The sequence below is a fragment of the Equus quagga genome, chromosome 4 (assembly GCF_021613505.1).
Source record: "Equus quagga isolate Etosha38 chromosome 4, UCLA_HA_Equagga_1.0, whole genome shotgun sequence".
NCBI classification, from domain to species: domain Eukaryota; kingdom Metazoa; phylum Chordata; class Mammalia; order Perissodactyla; family Equidae; genus Equus; species Equus quagga.
The window spans coordinates 79660908-79679502 of record NC_060270.1 but is presented as its reverse complement, the minus strand read 5'-3'; the positions used below and the strand labels follow the sequence as shown (position 1 = coordinate 79679502).

At 35.6% G+C, this 18595-nt stretch overlaps 1 protein-coding gene across 1 annotated transcript in view; it reads left to right on the top strand.

The window, feature by feature from the left end:
* Positions 1–18595, top strand: part of ZRANB3 (zinc finger RANBP2-type containing 3) — a 215719-nt gene that overhangs the window by 127683 nt on the left and 69441 nt on the right. Inside the window, exon 7 of the mRNA XM_046657892.1 lies at positions 18404–18575. Coding sequence (XP_046513848.1) covers positions 18404–18575 — 172 coding nt within the window. The remainder of the gene's footprint in view (positions 1–18403; positions 18576–18595) is intronic.

The following is an 18595-nucleotide window of genomic DNA, read 5'->3' as shown; positions in this document are numbered from 1 at the left end:
TGCCTTTGAGGAATTAAAAGAAGTCTGGTTCAGCTGAGGACTCTGAGCTAGTGCAATCTTGTTCTATATCCTAATAGCAGTAAGAAGACATTGGAGAGGGTTTTGTTTTGTTCTTTAGTAATCAATATTGTGGGGTATTTTTTTTTATTGTAAAATACACATAAGAAAATTTACCATTTGAACTATTTTTAAGTGTATGGTTCAGTGACATTAAGTGCATTCACGTTGTTGTGCAACCATCACCACCATCCACCTGCAGAACATTTTCATCATCCCAAACTAAAACTCTGTCCCATTAAATAATATCTCCCCATCCCCTCCCCCTGGCCCCTGCATTGTGGGATTTTAAAGCACGGAAGAGACATGCATGATTAGATTTACAATTTTGTTTGTTATTTTTTTAGACGACATTTTCATGTGGTTCAAAATTCTAAACCTATAGTAGAGTATATACTTTGAAAAATCTCCCTTTCACCTCAGTTTCCCTCCCTTTAGGCAATTATATGTAGTTTTTTGTTTTTGTTTTGTTTTTTTCTATATGTAGTGTTTAATTTTTCCACAGAAATTGTGTGCATTTTCAAGCAAATTCATGTTTTTTACGTAGTTCATAGTATATTGTAAACATACATTGTTTTGTACTTTTCTTATTTGTCCTTTTTTTCGCATACATCCGGAACGTCATCCTTTTTTATGGCTGCATGGTATTGAGAATATATCCTAGTTTGTAATGTGGCAGGAAGTTGAGGGAGTTTGCATATGATGGCTTTTATTTTCTCTGTGAATGGGGAGGATAGTCATGTGTTCAGAGAAATGGAAAAGTAGAGGGTTAAAAGTTTGATGAATGTTGACATGGTATGAAATTTTGCTGAATGGGAGAAGGAAATAACAAGATTAGTGTGGTAACATTAGTGGCAGCACTGAGAAACCATTGAGAGCAGCAGTTCTAGATTTTTAGTGGAACCAGGCTTCCCTAAGCTATGATTTCCCCAGCAACACCCGGCAGCCTGGGTATAGGCTTGGAAAAGGCTTATAGTTGGATCCATCGAAGATTTTTTTATCAAAGATGTTTTTTTTTCACCAGCTTGTGATGCATGGACTGTGGGCCAAGGAAAATTATGCTATATTGATAAGAATAAAGCTAATGTATGAACTTGGAATTCAAAAACGAGATGAGGAAGGATGTGATGACAGGAAGAATATTGTGATTATGGTAAAAGTGGAGCAGTCAGTTGACTGAAAGGTCCTGATGAGAGAGTGAAGATATAGTGGGTTTGAATGAGCAAGTGGGCTAGAAGGATGGGGGTGGGAGAGAGTAGAATGTCTGAATTTACCAGGTAGAATTTTTTTCAGGACCACTTATAGCCGTGGGAGTGGAATGGTTGCAGTAGATTTCAGGTCTCTGGAGACTAGGTATATGAAGAATTGAGAGAGAGCTAAAAGTCATATTTTAAGAAGCCTGTTAACAAATGAAAACATATCTTGGAAAGGGTGACCAGGATAATGAAGGGATTTCATATTCAGCTCTACAAATGCCTAATATTATTGATTGCCTACTATATTTAAGACATTATTTCAGAGCTGCCGGCGATACAAAGATGAGTAAGACATAGTGCTTGTCCTTATGAAGCCTATAGGAATTTGAAAAAGAGAAGACCTAGAGGGAACAAGTCCTTAAATATTTAAAGATCTGTCATTTTTAAAGGAATTAGACTTTTGTCTTTGTGGCCTCAGAGGGCAAAACTATTATTAAGGAGTGAAATTTAATAGGGAAGTAGATTTTGGCTTAATATGAGGAAGAACTTGTAAAATATACATACTTATTAATGTATATATGATGAACAATAAAAATATGTAACACTGTAACAATAAAAATGGAAAGGAAAAATACCATAATCCAAGTATACTAACAAGTAAATTGTTTTCATTTTTATTTATTTCTACCTTGTCCATATATCTAATAGTTTTTACATAGTTTTAACATAGCCTACATGTAATGCTATCATCTGCTAATTTCACTTACATCACCTTGTTCCATGCTTTATTGTCTTTATAAGTTTTTTTATTTCCTTTATTTTTACTAATTTAAAGATACTTTATTGCTTTTGGGAAAATAATTAAACTTATTTTAACAAGTTAAACAAAGAGAAAAATTTTTTTTTAAATAAGTACAAATCAACTGAAATCTCCCTGTCCAGAGATAACCGTTACTAATGTGTTTTGGTAACTTTCCCTCTGGATAGCTTCTCTGCTTAGGTAGATAAGGACAGATAGATAGGCAATTTTATATAAATAGGGCTATATTATACATACTCTTCTGTAATATGCTCTTCCATTTAGCACTGCTTTTAGGATATCTTTCTATATCAATAAGTAAAATACATCATTTTTATTGGCTACGTGATATTGCATTTTATATATAAGATACTATGCTGTGTATTTTTTTTTCCTTGAGGAAGACTGGCCCTGAGCTAACATCCATGCTCATCTTCCTCTACTTTATATGTGGGACGCCTGCCACAGCATGGCTTGATAAGTGGTTGGTAGATCGGCACCCGGGATCCAAACCAGTGAACCCGGGGCCGCCAAAGCAGAACATGTGAACTTAACTACTGCACCACCTGGCTGGCCCCTATGCCGTGTAGTTTAGATGTAACATCTTTAATTCTTTCAACAATCCTACGAGGTTGATGATATTGTATAGATTTTATAGATGAATAAACTGAGATTTGAAATGGTTAAGTAACTTGTCTAAATCATAAAATTAAAAAGTAAAAGAGCAGCAATTTAAGCATCCTTTGCCGCCACTTTTCTTTCCTTCTCTTTCTAGTCTTAGATTTATTTGGTAATTCAGTGTCCACGTTTATATGATTAAATAAACAGAATAAATGGACTAAATAACTTAATTTTATTCTCTAATAAATCAAGTACTTGACTGTTCCTTTCTTGGTCAATTTTTTATCTTATAATTATTTATTTCCTTCCCCCCCCACTCCCATCTTTTGGTTTTCCATATAGCCACCACTCTTTTTTTACTCAAAGACTCTAATAGCTTTGTCAGCTTCCAAAAGGTCTTACAAGCACCAAGCGTATAAAATAATATTTTTTTTTTTTTTGCATTTTTTCTGGAGCCCTCCCTTCCACAGGCTTCTGTTCTGCTCCAATCTGGACTGGTTTTTCTTTACGCATGGTACATAGCTGTCATCTTGAATTTTCTTTTGTGATTCTGCTCTATTGGATTCCCAAATTCCTGGATTCCATAGCTTTTGTTTTTTAGTGTATTTTCTGGTCTTCTTTTTACTATTTTATTACAGAAAAAATTTAATATATACAGAAGTAGGCAGAATAGTATAACGAACCCCCTATGTACTCTTTATCAGCTTCAACATTTATCAACTCAGGACCAATCTTGTTTTAGCTATACTCCCATCTACCTGCACCACCCCATATTATTTTGAAGCAAAGTCTAGACAGCACATTTTATTCCTAAAATATTTCAGTATATATCTCTAAAGAGTAAGGTCTGTTTTTTAAAAAACAATTAGTTATAATACAATCATACCTAAAAAATTAAAATTAATAATAATTCCTTAATATCATTAAAAAATCTAGTAAATGTTCAGACTTCTAGTTATCTTGTTAATATCATAATTTTACAGTTCTTTTTTTTTAAGGTTTTTTCCCCATAGTTTGTTTGAGTCAGTGCCTAAATAAGGCTCACACATTACAAATGATAGATATCTCTTATCTCTCTCAATCTCTAGGTTTCTCTTCTATTTCCTTTATTTATTTATTTTTAATTTGTTTAAACTAAATTGTTACTATAATCCAGATTTCTCTACTTGCATAATGTTGTTTAACATGTTCCTCTGTCCTCTATATTTCTATATCAGTATAAAGATGTAGAGACTTTTTTGTTGTTGTTTTGCAATTATACTTTTATGGGGATGTTGTATTCTTGCATTAGGAGGCCCATGATCTAAGGCCTCTCTTTTTGTGATGTTAGCAGCTGTCAATATTAGTACATGATCTGTTAAATCATTAGGCGTTGCGAAATGGTGATATTCTAACATTCTGTCTTCATTTATTAGTTGACATGCCTCTCTAAAGGAAAACTTGTACTCATCTACTATTTGGACACTCAGTGGTTCAGTTAGTTTGGAAAAGTCAGGAAAATGCTTAATTTTTCCTTTTTATTTTTGAGTTTTGAAAATAATAAGTTGTTTTCCTAGTATTCTCTAATGGTGTCCAATGAGGGTTTTTATTTTTGAAATTAGTGAGTGTAAGTCCTCCAACTTTGTTTTTTTTCAAGATTGTTTTGGCTGTTCTGTTTCCTTTGCATTTTCGTCTAAATTTTAGGATCAGCTTGTCAGTTTCTGCAAAGATGTCAGCTGGGATTTGATAGAGATTGTGTTGAACCTGTACAGCAATGTTATTTTCCCGTTTTACAGATGGGAATTGTGAGGATTAAAAGACTTAAGTGATGGGTCCAACATTATGCAACCCATAGACAGAGAAATGAAAATTCAAACACAGGTCATCTGGCTTGCTCTCCCAGGATCTTCTTACTACGCCATGCATCTCACTTCCAACCAGGACTATGATGCCAGCCCTGGTGCCTCTACTTCGTCTCCTTTTCTTTCTCTTTTCTCCTTTCTCCCTTTGTCTCTCTGTCACTTTCTTGTACAACCTTAGCCCTCCCCTTAATTCACTAATAGTTGGAATTCTCCTGTACTATGTCTGTTGAGCCCCTTTTGCAAGAATAGAACATGGTTTTGTAGATGTTGAAAACTAGTTGCCATCTCATGATGGGCATCCAGCTTGCCTCAGAGTGTCTTTGTGTGGTGACATGAGTCCTGATTTGCTTTTATGGTCCAGTTTGTTCGGAATTAAGATGTCATGAGGATAAGCTCTGGGGAGAAGGGATTTTATCATTAATGCCTCATGAATTATTTCTTGGGAAATATACCTATTTCTTTGCACAACATCTTGGAAAATGTGAAAAAAGAGATATGGTGAAGGTTGCATGTTAACTTACTTTCTGCTAGTCCTGAGGTATAGCTTACTGCCAGATTCTGTTAAATTTGTTTCTTTCTGCTAATTGGTTTTTTCTAGGTCTTTGTTAATTCTTTTTAGGATTGTTTATCTGAGTCAGGGTTGATATTGTGAGGTTGGCTTAATGTTTTCAGGGACAGATGCCAGGGTCTGGTAAGAAAGCATGGATTCTCAAGGGCTGAAACTAAACTCTAGGCCTCTAGCTTCTTTGATATTAATTTTCTTCCCTGATCTTCTTTAGTCTTGCCAGAAATTCCAGTTTTCTTCTGAATGCTCAGAAATAGCCAGATGAAAGAGGTGCATAGGGCAAGGGATGAGGAAAGGGCATGGAGCTTCCATGCCCTCTCTGGGTGCTCCATTCTGCCCCAAATCCCCATGTGTTCACCAACCCAGAAGCTCTATAGTCAATTGATTTTTGACAAAGATGCAAGGCAGTTCTATGGAGAAAGATGTCTTTTCAACAAATGTTCCTGGAACAATTAGATATCCATATGCAAAAAAAAAAAAAAGAGAAGCAGCTCAATGCATATCTCACACCATATGTAAAATTTAACTAAAAATGGATTATAGAGGATTCTGGGAAGGTGGTGGAGTCGGAAGCATCAAGAATCTGTTTTCCCACCTAGACAATTGCACTGGCAGAATCTGTCTGATGTCACTATTTATGAAACTGTGGAGTATATTGAAGATTTGCAACTTCCAGGGAAAGGCTTGGACAATAAATTGTGGTTAATTTCAGTCCATTCCAGCTTTTACCACAGTAACAGCTGCCTGTCTTCCATCTCCAGCCCAAAGACAGACAGCTATATATGTGTTCCTGGAGCAACTTGCACATAGCTTGTGGGAGCCAGGGTTCACAAAAAGGACCCTGTCCTCCAAATATCAAAGATCTGTGTTCTGGTCACTGATTGCTGCCTCTAATCACAGAGGTGCAGATGAAGTGGGAGCATCCATTGTTGTTGCACCTCCCCACCTTGTTGCAAGTCCCTTCCCTTCTGGCTAAAATGAGTTTCAGGGAATTTAAGGGGTCAGTGCCGTCCCCTCCTCTTTATTTTTCTATTTTTCCCCCTTTTGGAGCCAGACATTAAATACTAGGACATTCAAGAACAACTGAAGGTGACCACACATACCCAGGGAAAGGCACAGTCTCAGAAAATAACTGGGAAGACCTTAAGTTTATACCTCAGGCTGATCCTTGGCACAGAGACAGCCCACAAAGATCAAAGAAACAAGAACAACAAAACCCAGCAGAACATAGGGAATGGGGAGAATCTGATTTATAGAGTTATTACATAATTAGATTCAAATGTCCAGTTTTCAACAAAACAATCTTAAGGCAAAGAAACAGGAAAGTATGGCCCATTCAAAGGAAAAATATAAATCAACAGAAACTGTCCCTGAAAAAGACCTGATGACAGATCTCCTAGACAAAGACTAAAACAATTGCCTTAAAAATGCTCAAAGAGGGGCTGGTCTGGTGGCATAGTGGTTAAATTCACGTGCTCTGCTGCAGCGGCCCAGGGTTCACCGGTTTGGATCCCAGACGCAGACCTATGCATTGCTTATCCAGCCATGCTGTAACAGGCGTCCCACATATAAAATAGAGAAAGATGGGCACAAATATTAGCTCAGGGCCAATCTTCCTCAGCAAAAAGAGGAGGATTGGTGACAGATGTTAGCTCAGGGCTAATCTTCCTGAAAAACAAACAAACAAAAAAAGTGCTCAGAGAACTAAAGGAAGATGTGGCGAAAGTCAAGAAAATTATGTATGAATAAAATGTAAATATTAATAAAGAGATAGAAAACCTAAAAAAGAAACCAAAAAGAAATTCTGGAGCTGAAAAGTACAATAACTGACATGAAAAATTCAACAGAGGGATTAAAAGGTAGATTTGAGCAGCTAGAGGTAAGAATCAGAGAACTTGAAGATAAGACAATGGAAATTATTGAGGCTGAGGAGTAGAAAGAAAAAAAAATGAAGAGAAGTGAATAGAACCTAAAGGATCTGTGTGAACCATAAAACAGACCAACATATGCATTCTGGGAGTTCTGGGAGAGAAAAGGAAAGGGGCAGAGAGAATATTTGAAGAAATAAGGACTGAAAACTTCCCAAATTTGGTAAAGACATGATTATAAACATCCAAGAAGCTCAACAAACTCCAAGATGAATTCAAAGAGACCCACACCAAAGCACATTATAATCAAACTTGCTAAAGATAAAGACAAAGAGAATCTTGAAAGCAACAAGATAGAAGCAGCTCATCACATACAAGTGATCCTCAAAAAGATTATCAGCAGGGGGCCAGCCGGTGGCATGGTGGTTAAGTCCACATGCTCCACTTCAGCAGCCCGGGGTTCACGGGTTTGGATCCCAGGCACAGACCTACACACCACTCATCAAGCCGTGCTGTGGCAGTGTCCCATATACAAAAAATGAGGAAGATTGGCACATGTATTAGCTCAGGGCCAATCTTCCTCACCAAAAGAAACACAAGATTATCAGCAGATCTCTCATCAGAAACTTTGGAAGCTAGAAGGCAGTGGGATGATATTATCATATGATCCACTAATTTCACTTCTGAGTATATATCTAAAAGAATTGAAAGTAGGGTCTTGAAGAGATATTTGTACACCCATGTTCATACCAACATTACTTAGAATAGCTAACATGTGGAAACAACATAAGTGTCCATCAGCAGGTAAATAGATCAGCAAAATGTGGTTTATACATACAATGGAATATTATTGAGCCTTATAAAGGAAAGGAATTCTGACATATGCTATAACGTGGATGAACCTTGGGGACGTTATGTGAAGTGCAATAAGCCCGTCTCCAAAAGACAAATACTATGTAATTTCACTTACATAAGGTACTTAGATTAGTCAAAATCATACAGACAGAAAGTAGAACGGTAGTTGCCAGGGGCTGGGGGTAGGGGAAAATGAAGAGTTATTGCTTAATGGGTATAGAGTTTCAGTTTTACAAGATGAAAAGAATTTTGGAGATGAATAGTAGTGATGGTTATACAGCATTGTGAGCATATTTAATATTGCTGAACTATTCACTTAAAAATGGTTAAAGTGGTAAATTTTATGTTATGTGTATTTACCATAATTTAAAAATTGAAAAAGTCAATTAAAAATGGATTGTAAACTGAAATATAAAACCTAAAACTATAAAACTTGTCAAAGGAAATAAAGGGAAAGCTCTTTGTGATCTTGGCTTAGGCAAATGCTTTTTATATAGGATGCAAAAAAACATGAACCACAGAAGACAAAAGTGATGAAATTTACTTCATAAAAATTGAAAAGCTCTCTTCCAGGGACACTGGTAATTGAATGGACAAGCCACAGACTAGGAGAAAATATTTGTAAAGCATATATTTGATAAAGGAATATATAAATTCATATATATGCATAATTATATAAATTTTAAAATGCACAAAACGAATTTATAAAAGATTATGTAAAATCGTTGAAAACTCAGTGTTAGAACAAACAGAATTTTTAATGGTTGAGAGATTTAGAGACTTCACCTGAAAAAAACACGTGGAGGCCAAATAAGCACTTGAAAAGATGCTCAACATCATTAGTTATTAGAGAAATGCTAATTAAGAGCACAATGAGATACCAGTACACATGCATCAGAATAGGGAAAATTTTTACAAACTCACAGTACTGAATGGTGGCAACAATGCTGAACAATTGGAACTTGCATACATTGCTGGTGGGAATTCAAAAAAGTATAGGAACTTTGGAAAACAGTATATCTATTTCTTATAAAGTTAAACATACACTTGACATGCAACCCAGCAATCCCACTTTGGGTATTTAGTCAAGATAAATGAAAACATATGTTCACTCAAAAATCTGTATGCAAATGTTTATAGCAGCTTTGTTTATAGTCACCTAAAACTTGAAACATTCCAGATGTCCTTCAACTGGCAAATGCACAAATTGTGATGTATTCATATAGTGAAATATATTACTCATCAATAAAAAGGAATGCACTACTAACACAACCAGTAACAGAGATGAATTTAAAATGCATTATGCTAAGTGAAAGAAATCAGATTTAAAAGGCTACGTACTTTATGATTCTATTTGCATACTATTCTGGAATGTGCAAAACTATAGGGGCAGAAAACAGATCAGTATTTCCCAAGAACTGGGGGTGGGAGAAAGGGGTTGCTACAAAGGGGCACACGAGAACTTGAGAAAAAAATCAGAGGGTAATTTCCAGAGTCCAAAGTTAACTCTGTGTGTGTGTGTGTGTGTGTGTGTGTGTGTGTATGTAAGTGTATGTTCATGAACACAGATAAGCATGTGTGTTCTTGGTCATAAACTTCCTGTTGCATCATCATAAGCTAATATTCAGTGCCTATTGAGAAATGCCTCTTTTTAATTATATCTGATCAAAAAGGAAGATAAAAGAAGTTTGTGTTTATTCTTGTTTATAAAAGAAGAAATGAAATTTTACTTACTTTGCAAATCTGAATGAGAAAATCGTTATATTAATTCCAAAAGAAGTTATCAAGGTTCATGTTTTATAACTTCTTTAGAAATATTTGAAGTTTTGTTGTTGTTATTAATTTTCGGTTGTTAGGAATTAAGTTTCCTTTATGTATAATTTCACCCTAAATCATACTGCTGCTGCTTTGTCCTTAAAAATTTTTCTTTTTCTCTTATTCATTTATATCTTTCCTCTTTCATCTATATACCTCACCTCTTTGCTATTGCACTTGCAAACTTGTATAATTTTCTTTCCTTGCCATAAAACTAATGAATCTTCAATTTCAGAATCCCTCACTTATATAGGCGCATTTCAAGGCTCTGAGAGGGGCTTTGGCAGTTTTCACAGGGTATTGTGTCTCTGTCAAATTTATAGATGTAGGCTATTTGATAGATTGAAAGCTCTATTTTCAGTCCAACTTTGTCCCCCATGTATATATATTCAAATATATATATAATATATAAAATATATTTTATATATAATATATATTACTTTTTGTATTGTGTGGTGGTGTTGGAGTGTCAGCATTTTTAGGATAAGGCTAAGAGGAAACTGTATGGGAGGTCCATTTAGTTTGAGTTTAGTGGGCTATATTTATGTAGTTCTCAGTAATTTCCATGTGTAGTTAAGTTATTGCTAGCCAACCCGATGTAGGAATGGCTTCCAGGAATACTCATATGGTATCTGTATCTCCAACCCACTCTATTCTCTTGATTTCCAAACCGGTACAACTAGTGTTATGCTAGGTGTCTATATGCCATCAGCACATAAAAGTCAAGATATTCAAAAGTGTACTTCATCCCTGAAAACTGCCCTTCATCCAGTAGATTCAATCTTGGTTGTTTAAGATTCATTCTTATAAGTTAAACTCTAGAAGTCAACCTAACTGCTGCCTATGCCTTACTGTTGGTATCCAGTCAGTTGTCACATCCTGTGGACTCTACTGCTTTAGCCTTTCTTGAATCTGTACCCAGCGCTCCCTCACAACTACAGGCTCAGTTGGCATCCTCTTTATCTTTAGCCTGAATCACATTAACACGGTTTTTGTCTGCCAATGGAAGGTAATTTATTTCTGAAAACACCATTGTAAGGCTAATTCTCACTATCAAAAATATAGTTACCAGCTTCCTCAACCTGATAATGGCATTTTCAAAAAACCCACAGCTAACACTATGCTTAATGGTCAAAAACTAAATGCTTTCCCCTAAGATCAGGATAAGACAATGATATTTGCTCTTGCTACTTCCATTCAACATTGTACTGGAAGTTCTAATTGCCAGAGCAATTAGGCAGGAAAACCAAATAAATTGCATCCAGATTGGAAAGGAAGAAGTTAAATTATCTCTATGCACAGATGACTTGATCTTACATATAGAAAATCCTAAGGAATCCACTAAAAACCTATTAGAACTAATAAATGAGTTCAGCAAGCTTGCAGGGTATAAAATCAATATACAAATATTAATTTTATTTCTGTACACTTGCAATGAACAATCTGAAAATGAAATTAAGAAAACAGTTCCATTTATAATAGCATCAAAAAGAATAAAATTCTTAGAAATAAATTTTTAAAGACATGTCAAACTTATGCTCTGTAAATTACAAAACATTTTTGAAAGAAATTTAAGATCTAAATTAATGTAAAAACATCCTGTGTTCATTGATGAGAAAGACTTAACACTGTTAAGATGGCAACACTCCTCAAACTTATCTATAGATTTGATAGTCTGTCAGTATCTTAGCTGACTTTTGTACAAATTGACAAGCTGATTCTAAAATTCATATTGAATTGCAAGGGGCACTGAATAGGCCAAACAACCTTGAAAAAGAATAATAGAATAGGAGGCTAGATTATAATGGCAATCAAGACAGTGTAGTATTGGTACAAGGATAAATATCTAGGTCAATGGAATAGAATTGTTAGTCTAGAACTAAACTCAGACATCTGCAGTTACTGATTTTTAACAAGACAACTAAAATCATTGAATGGGGAAAAGAACAGTGTTTTGAATAAATGGTGCTAGGACAACTGGATAGCCACAGGCAAAAGAATGAAGTTGGACTCTTAACTTACACCATATACAAAAATTAACTCAAAATGAATCAAAGACCTAAATATAAAAGCAAAAACTAGGAAACTCTTAGAAGAAAACACAGGGGTAAATTCATTCCTTGGAATTGGGAAGGGATTCTTAGATGTGACATCAAAAGCGTGAGCAACAACAGAACAACTAGGCAAATTGTACTTCATCAAAATTAATAACTTTTATACTTCAAATAATACAATCAAGAAAATTAAAAGACAACTAACAGAATGGGAGAAAATATTTGTAAATCATATATTTGATAAGGGACTTGTATCTAGTATATATAAAGAACTTATATAATTTAATAATAAAAAGACAAACCAAATTAAAAAATGAGCAAAGGATTTGAATAGACATTTCTCCAACAAAGATTTACACATGGCTAACAAGCACATGAAAAAATGTTTGACATCATCGGTCATTAGGGAAATGCAAATCGAAACCCCAATGATACCATTTCACACCTACTAGATTGGCTAGAATCAAAAAATCAGATAACAACAAGTAGTGGTGAGGACATGGAGATATTAGAACCCTTGAGCCTTGCTTATGGGAATATAAACTTGTCCAGCTGCTTTGGAAAACAGTCTGGCACTTTCTCAATTGATAAAACATAGAATTACCATGTAACTCAGCTGTTCAACTCCTAGTATATACCCAGGATAAGTGAAAATAAATGTCCACATAAGAACTTGTACATGAATGTTTATAGCAGCATTATCCATAAAAGCCAAAAGTTGGAAATAACCAAAATGTCTATCAAGGGATAAATGGATAAACAAAATGTGGTATATCCATGCAATGGAATATTATTTGGCCTTAAAAAGAATGATGTACTGCTATATGCTACAACATGGATGAACCTTGAAAACTATACTAAATGAAAGAGGCAAGTCACAAAAGACTATAGACTATATGATTCCATGTATATGAAAGTTCAGAATAGGGAAATCTCTAGAGACAGAAAATAGATTAGTGATTGCTTAGGGCTGGGGAGGCAGGATGGCAGTTAAGGGAGTGATAGCTAAAGAATATAGGGTTCCTTCTTCAGATAATGAAAACATTCTAAAATTTCCTGTGGTGATGGTTGCACATATCTGTGAATATACTAGAAACCTTTGTATTGTACATTGTAAGTGGGTGGATTGTATGGTATTATGAATTATATCTCAGTAAAGCTGTTTAAAAAAATAATAGGATATTCCAAAAAGTATATATAATTACTATCAAATTTAATGGGAAAAGACAGGTGGCATCTCTTCCACCCCTCCTTCCCCCTCTCATTTCCCCTTTGCACCCTAAAGTTCAGGCTGAGAGTTCAGCAGTATGTGGTGCTGCAAACGCTCTTTAGAGTCAGTGAATCTCCAGTGGTCTGAATCTAGCTGAAAGAGAAGAGGGGTGGGAGAAAAGATTTCTCTAAACCATGGCTCATATCAGGCATAAGGCTTGTAACCAACTAGTGGTAAAGCACCCAGGAGGCAACTAGCTACAAAAGCTGTCTCAGCAGTGCACCCTCTCCTGGATCGGTGAAGAAACCTCATTGTTACAGGCCTGGTACTGGTACTGTGGCCTCTGAAATTAGATGGCTCCAACTTCAAAAGACACCTATGCTTCTGGAGCACAGCTATTGGTGCTTTGCAGGAAGCAAGTGAGGCCTGTGTAATGGGCCTATTTGAAGACACCTGTGTGCTGTCTGTGCCCACATGGAGCAATTGTGCCAAAAGATCTCCACCTAGCTTTCTGTACACCTGCAGAATATGTCACATAGGTAGAGAGTGTGCTTAAGAATCCGTTTAATGGCAAAAGTTTCATTCTCAAAAAAACCCTAAAAGAACTTAATAGATATATAGAGAACTTAATATAGATAGATAGATATATAAATATCTATCTATCTATCCATCTGTAAAACAACAGGTTACACATTCTTCTCAAGTGCACATGGAACATTTTCAAGGATAAACCATGTGCTGGGAAACAAAGCAAGCCTCAATAAATTTAGGAGGATTGAAATAATATCAAGCTGCTTTTCCAACCATAATGCTGTGAAACTAGAAATAAATTACAAGAAAAAAAGTGAGAAAGGGGCAAAGATGTGGATTAAACAGCATGCTCCTGAACAACCAATGGGTCATTGAAGAAATCAAGGAGAAGTCAAATATTATCTGGAGGCAAATGAAAATGAAAACATACCATACCAACTCATTTGGGTTGCAGCAAAAGCGATCCTAAGAGGGGAATTCATTGCAATACAGGTTCACCTCAACAAACAAGAAAAATCTCAAATAAGCAATCTCACACTACACCTAACAGAATAAGAAAAAGAACAAACAAAGCCCAAAGTCAGCAGAAGGAGAGAAATAATAAAAAGAGCAGAAATAAATGAAATCAAAATTTAAAAAACCAGAGAAGGGATCAATGAAACAAAGAGCTTGTTCTTTGAGAAAATAAGCAAAATTGGCAAACTCTTAGCCAGGCTCACTAAGAAAAAAAGAGAGAGAACTCAAACAAGTAAAATTAGAAATGAAAGAGGAGAAATTACAACAGATACCACAGAAATACCAAAGATTGTAAGAGAATACTATGAAAAACTATATGCCAACAAATTGGATAACCTAGAAGAAATGGATAAATTCTTAGACTCTTACAACCTCCCAAAATGAAATCAAGAAGAAATAGAGAATCTGAATAGACCAATCACACGTAAAGAGATTGAAAGTCTAGGACCAGATGGCTTCTCTGGAGAATTTTACCAAACATTCAAAGAAGATTTAATACCTATCCTTCTCAAACTATCCCAGAAAATTGAGGAAGATGGAACACTTCCTAACACATTCTACAAGGCCTACATCACCCTGATACCGAAGCCAGACAAGGACAACACAAAGAAGGAAAATTACAGGCCAATATCACTGATGAACATAGATGCAAAAACCCTCAACAAAATATTGGCAAATCGAATACAGCAATACATTGAAAAGATCATACACCATGATCAAGTGGGATTTATACCAGGGACAAGGATTGTTCAGCATCCACAAGTCAATCAATGTGGTACACTACATTAGTAAAATGAGGACCAAAAACCACACGATCATCTCAATGGACACAGAGAAAGCATTCGACAAGATCCAACATCCATTTATGATAAAAATGCTTAATAAAACGGGTATAGAAGGAAAGTGCCTCAACATAATAAGGGCCATATGTGACAAACCCACAGCCAACATCATACTCAATGGGGAAAAACTGAAAGCCATCCCTCTGACAACAGGAACAAGAATGCCCACTCTCACCACTCTTCTTCAGCATACTACTGGAGGTTTTGGCCAGAGCAATTAGGCAAGAAAAAGAAATAAAAGGAATCCAAATAGGCAATGAAGTGAAACTCTTGCTGTTTGCAGATGACATGATTTTATATATAGACAAGCCTAAAAAATCCATCAGAAAGCTACTAGAAATAATCAACAATTACAGCAAAGTTGCAGGGTACAAAATCAATTTACATAAATCAGTTGCATTTCTATACTCTAACAACAAACTAACAGAGGTGAACTCAAGAACACAACTCCATCGACAATTGCAACAAAAACAATAAACTATCTTGGAATAAATTTGACCAAGGAAGTGGAAGACATATACCATGAAAACTACAAGACTTTCCTGAAAGAAATTGATGATGACATAAAGAGATGGAAGGACATTCCATGCACATGGATTAGAAGAATAAACATATTTAAAACATCCATACTACCTAAAGCAATCTACAGATTCAATGCAATCTCAATCAGAATCCCAATGATATTCCTCACAGAAATAGAACATTTGGGGCAACCAAAGACCCTGAATTTCTAAAGCAATCCTGAGAAAAAAGAAGAAAGCTGGAGGCATCACAATCCCTGACTTCAAAATATACTACAAAGCTACAGTAACCAAAACAGCATGGTACTGGTACAGAAACAGGCACACAGATCAATGGAACAGAATTGAAAGCCCAGAAATAAAACCACACATCTACAGACAGCTAATCTTCAACAATGGAGCTGAGAATATACAATGGAGAAAGGAAAGTCTCTTCAGCAAATGGTATTGGGAAAACTGGACAGCCACATGTAAAAGAATGAAAGTAAACCGTTCTCTTATGCCATTCACAAAAATGAACTCAAAATGGATCAAATACTTGAAAATAAGACCTGAAACCTAAGACTTCTAGGAGAAAATACAGGCAGTACACTCTTTGACATCAGTCTTAAAAGGATCTCTTTGGACACCATGTGTTCTTGGACAAGGGAAACAATAGAAAGAATAAACAAGTGGGACTTTATCAGACTAAAGAGCTTCTACAAGGCAAGGGGAAACAGAATTGAAACAAAAAGACAACCCACCAACTGTAAAAAAAAATTTGCAAATCATATATCCAACAAAGGGTTAATCTCCGTAATAGATAAAGAACTCACACAACTCAACAACAAAAAATCAAACAACCCTATCAAAAAATGTGCAGGGGATATGAACAGACATTTCTCCAAAGGAGATATGGATGGCCAATAAACACATGAAAAGATATTCAACATCACTGATCATCAGGGAAATGTAAATCAAAACTACACTGAGATATCACCTTACACCCGTTAGAATGGCTATAATAACCAAGACAAAAAATAACAAATGTTGGAGAAGTTGTGGAGAAAAAGGAACCCTCAGGCACCGCTGGTGGGAATGCAAACTGGTGCAGCCACTATGGAAAACAGTATGGAGATTTCTCAAAAAATTAAAAATAGAAATACCATATGACCCAGAGACCCTATTACTGGGTATTTAGCCAAAGAACTTGAAATCAGCAACTCAAAGAGACTTATGTACCCCTATGTTCGTTGCAGCACTATTCACCATAGCCAAGACATGGAAGCAACCTAAGTGCCCATTGACTGATGACTAGATAAAGAAGATATGGTGTGTGTGTGTGTGTGTGTGTGTACACACACACACACACACACACACACACACACACACACAGTGGAATACTACTCAGCCATAAAAAATGACAAAATCATCCCATTCACAACATAGATGGATCTTGAGGGTATTATGTTAAGCGAAATAAGCCAGATAGAGAAAGACAAACACTGTATGATTTCACTCATATGTGGAAGATAAACACGTGGACAAAGAGGTTACTGGTTACTAGGGAGGAGGGGGGTGGAGGGTGCACAGAAAGGGTGAGGGGGCACCCCTATAATATGACTGACAAATAATAATATACAACTGAAATTTCACAAGGTTGTAAACTATCATAACCTCAACTTAAAAAAAAGAAAAAAATTCTAAAAGACCCAGCATCTTCTTGCCATTACTGGTAGTTCTGAAAATTAGATTTTTTTTTTTTTTTACCATGAGGTCAAAATGTATGATTGTAAATGGAAGAATAGGTCACAGAATCAGATATTGGCAAGTATTTTTCCATTTTTGTTAGTGTATGAGTTTTTAATATAAATATGGGGACATAAAGCATTAAAGAAAGTAAAAATATTTCAATGAACAAGTTTCTGTAATTCAATTTATGACAATTATAATTAAACCTATTAATTTTTTTTACAATGCCAGCACTTAGTTTTTTTAAACAACTGAATGATGTCTATCATTTTGTCATGCAGTATTTCCATCCATTCACTATCCTTTTCTAATCACTTCTACATGCAAGTACATGTTTTTAATGTTGTCTGTGCTATTCCTGTATGTTTCCTATCAAAATACATTAAACTAAAAAAACGTTAGTGTTACCAAGTTCTATGCTTCTTAAATTGACACCTATTTGTGCTAAAATACCACCAAAATCTCATTAAAATGGAGAGTTATTTAATTATTAATATTAGTAATCATAATACAACATAACAGGAATTCCTCTGTTATTTAATAACAGCTATTTTCAATAGTATGGGCCCTTAGAAGATGATTGGGAATTTTGTGGGAATGGTCTTTGGGTTGTCACAATAATAGGGGGATGTTATTAGGCCAGCTGTCCTGATACGTACATTCAAATAGATGTACTAGATTTCCACCGTTTACTTAACGCCTGCCCACAGTGCTTGGTACTGGCAACTCCCAGTCTGCTCAGAGATCGAGAGGATAGGTTCCCTTGTGCAAGCATTTTAAGTTGTAGCCAAGTCAGCCACCACCTCTCTGTCTGCATTGTGTCTTCTGAATATTTGTTGAAATTGCTTATTTCCTGATGTTTTTTCTTTCGTTCTCTCCTTCATAGTGGGTTTCTGTCTTTTTTTTTTTTTTTTTAATTTTCTTTGTTGTCAATCTAGTGGTTTCAAAGGAAGAAGAGATCACCAAGTGATCAATCTGCTTTGCTTAACAGATCAATGAGGGTGTGGAAAATGTTTTAAGTGGTTTTGGTTGTTGTATAGACTGGCTGGTGTATTGGCAGTTAGTGCTTAGTTAGGGCTGGTTGTGCCCTTTGTGAGCCCACCCAGAATGCCAGTGGTATTCAGATTATCAGTTCATCCCAGCCTTGCATTAACTTAGCGTAAACAGTATATTTAGACACTAACATTTTCTATTGCTAAGGTAATGTATAATCTTATTCATTACTGCTTGTCAAGCTGAGCTTGTTGAAACTAATTGCATTTAGAAATAACAGTAAAAACAGTGTCATGGCTTCTTACCATTAAAAGGAAGAACACACTGGATAAACAGTTTCTTACTCTAGCATTCAGCTTTGCTACATGCTTTTTCTTCACATTAACAGATATTTTGGTAAAAGGCGTCAGTGGGATTGTAGAGGGGCATCAAACCTTAATGAACTTCATCAGCTATTAAGTGACATAATGATTAGAAGATTAAAGACTGAAGTCTTAACCCAGCTGCCCCCTAAAATCAGACAGCGTATTCCATTTGATCTTCCAGCAGCAGCAGCCAAGGTGAGAACCCTTCTTTGATT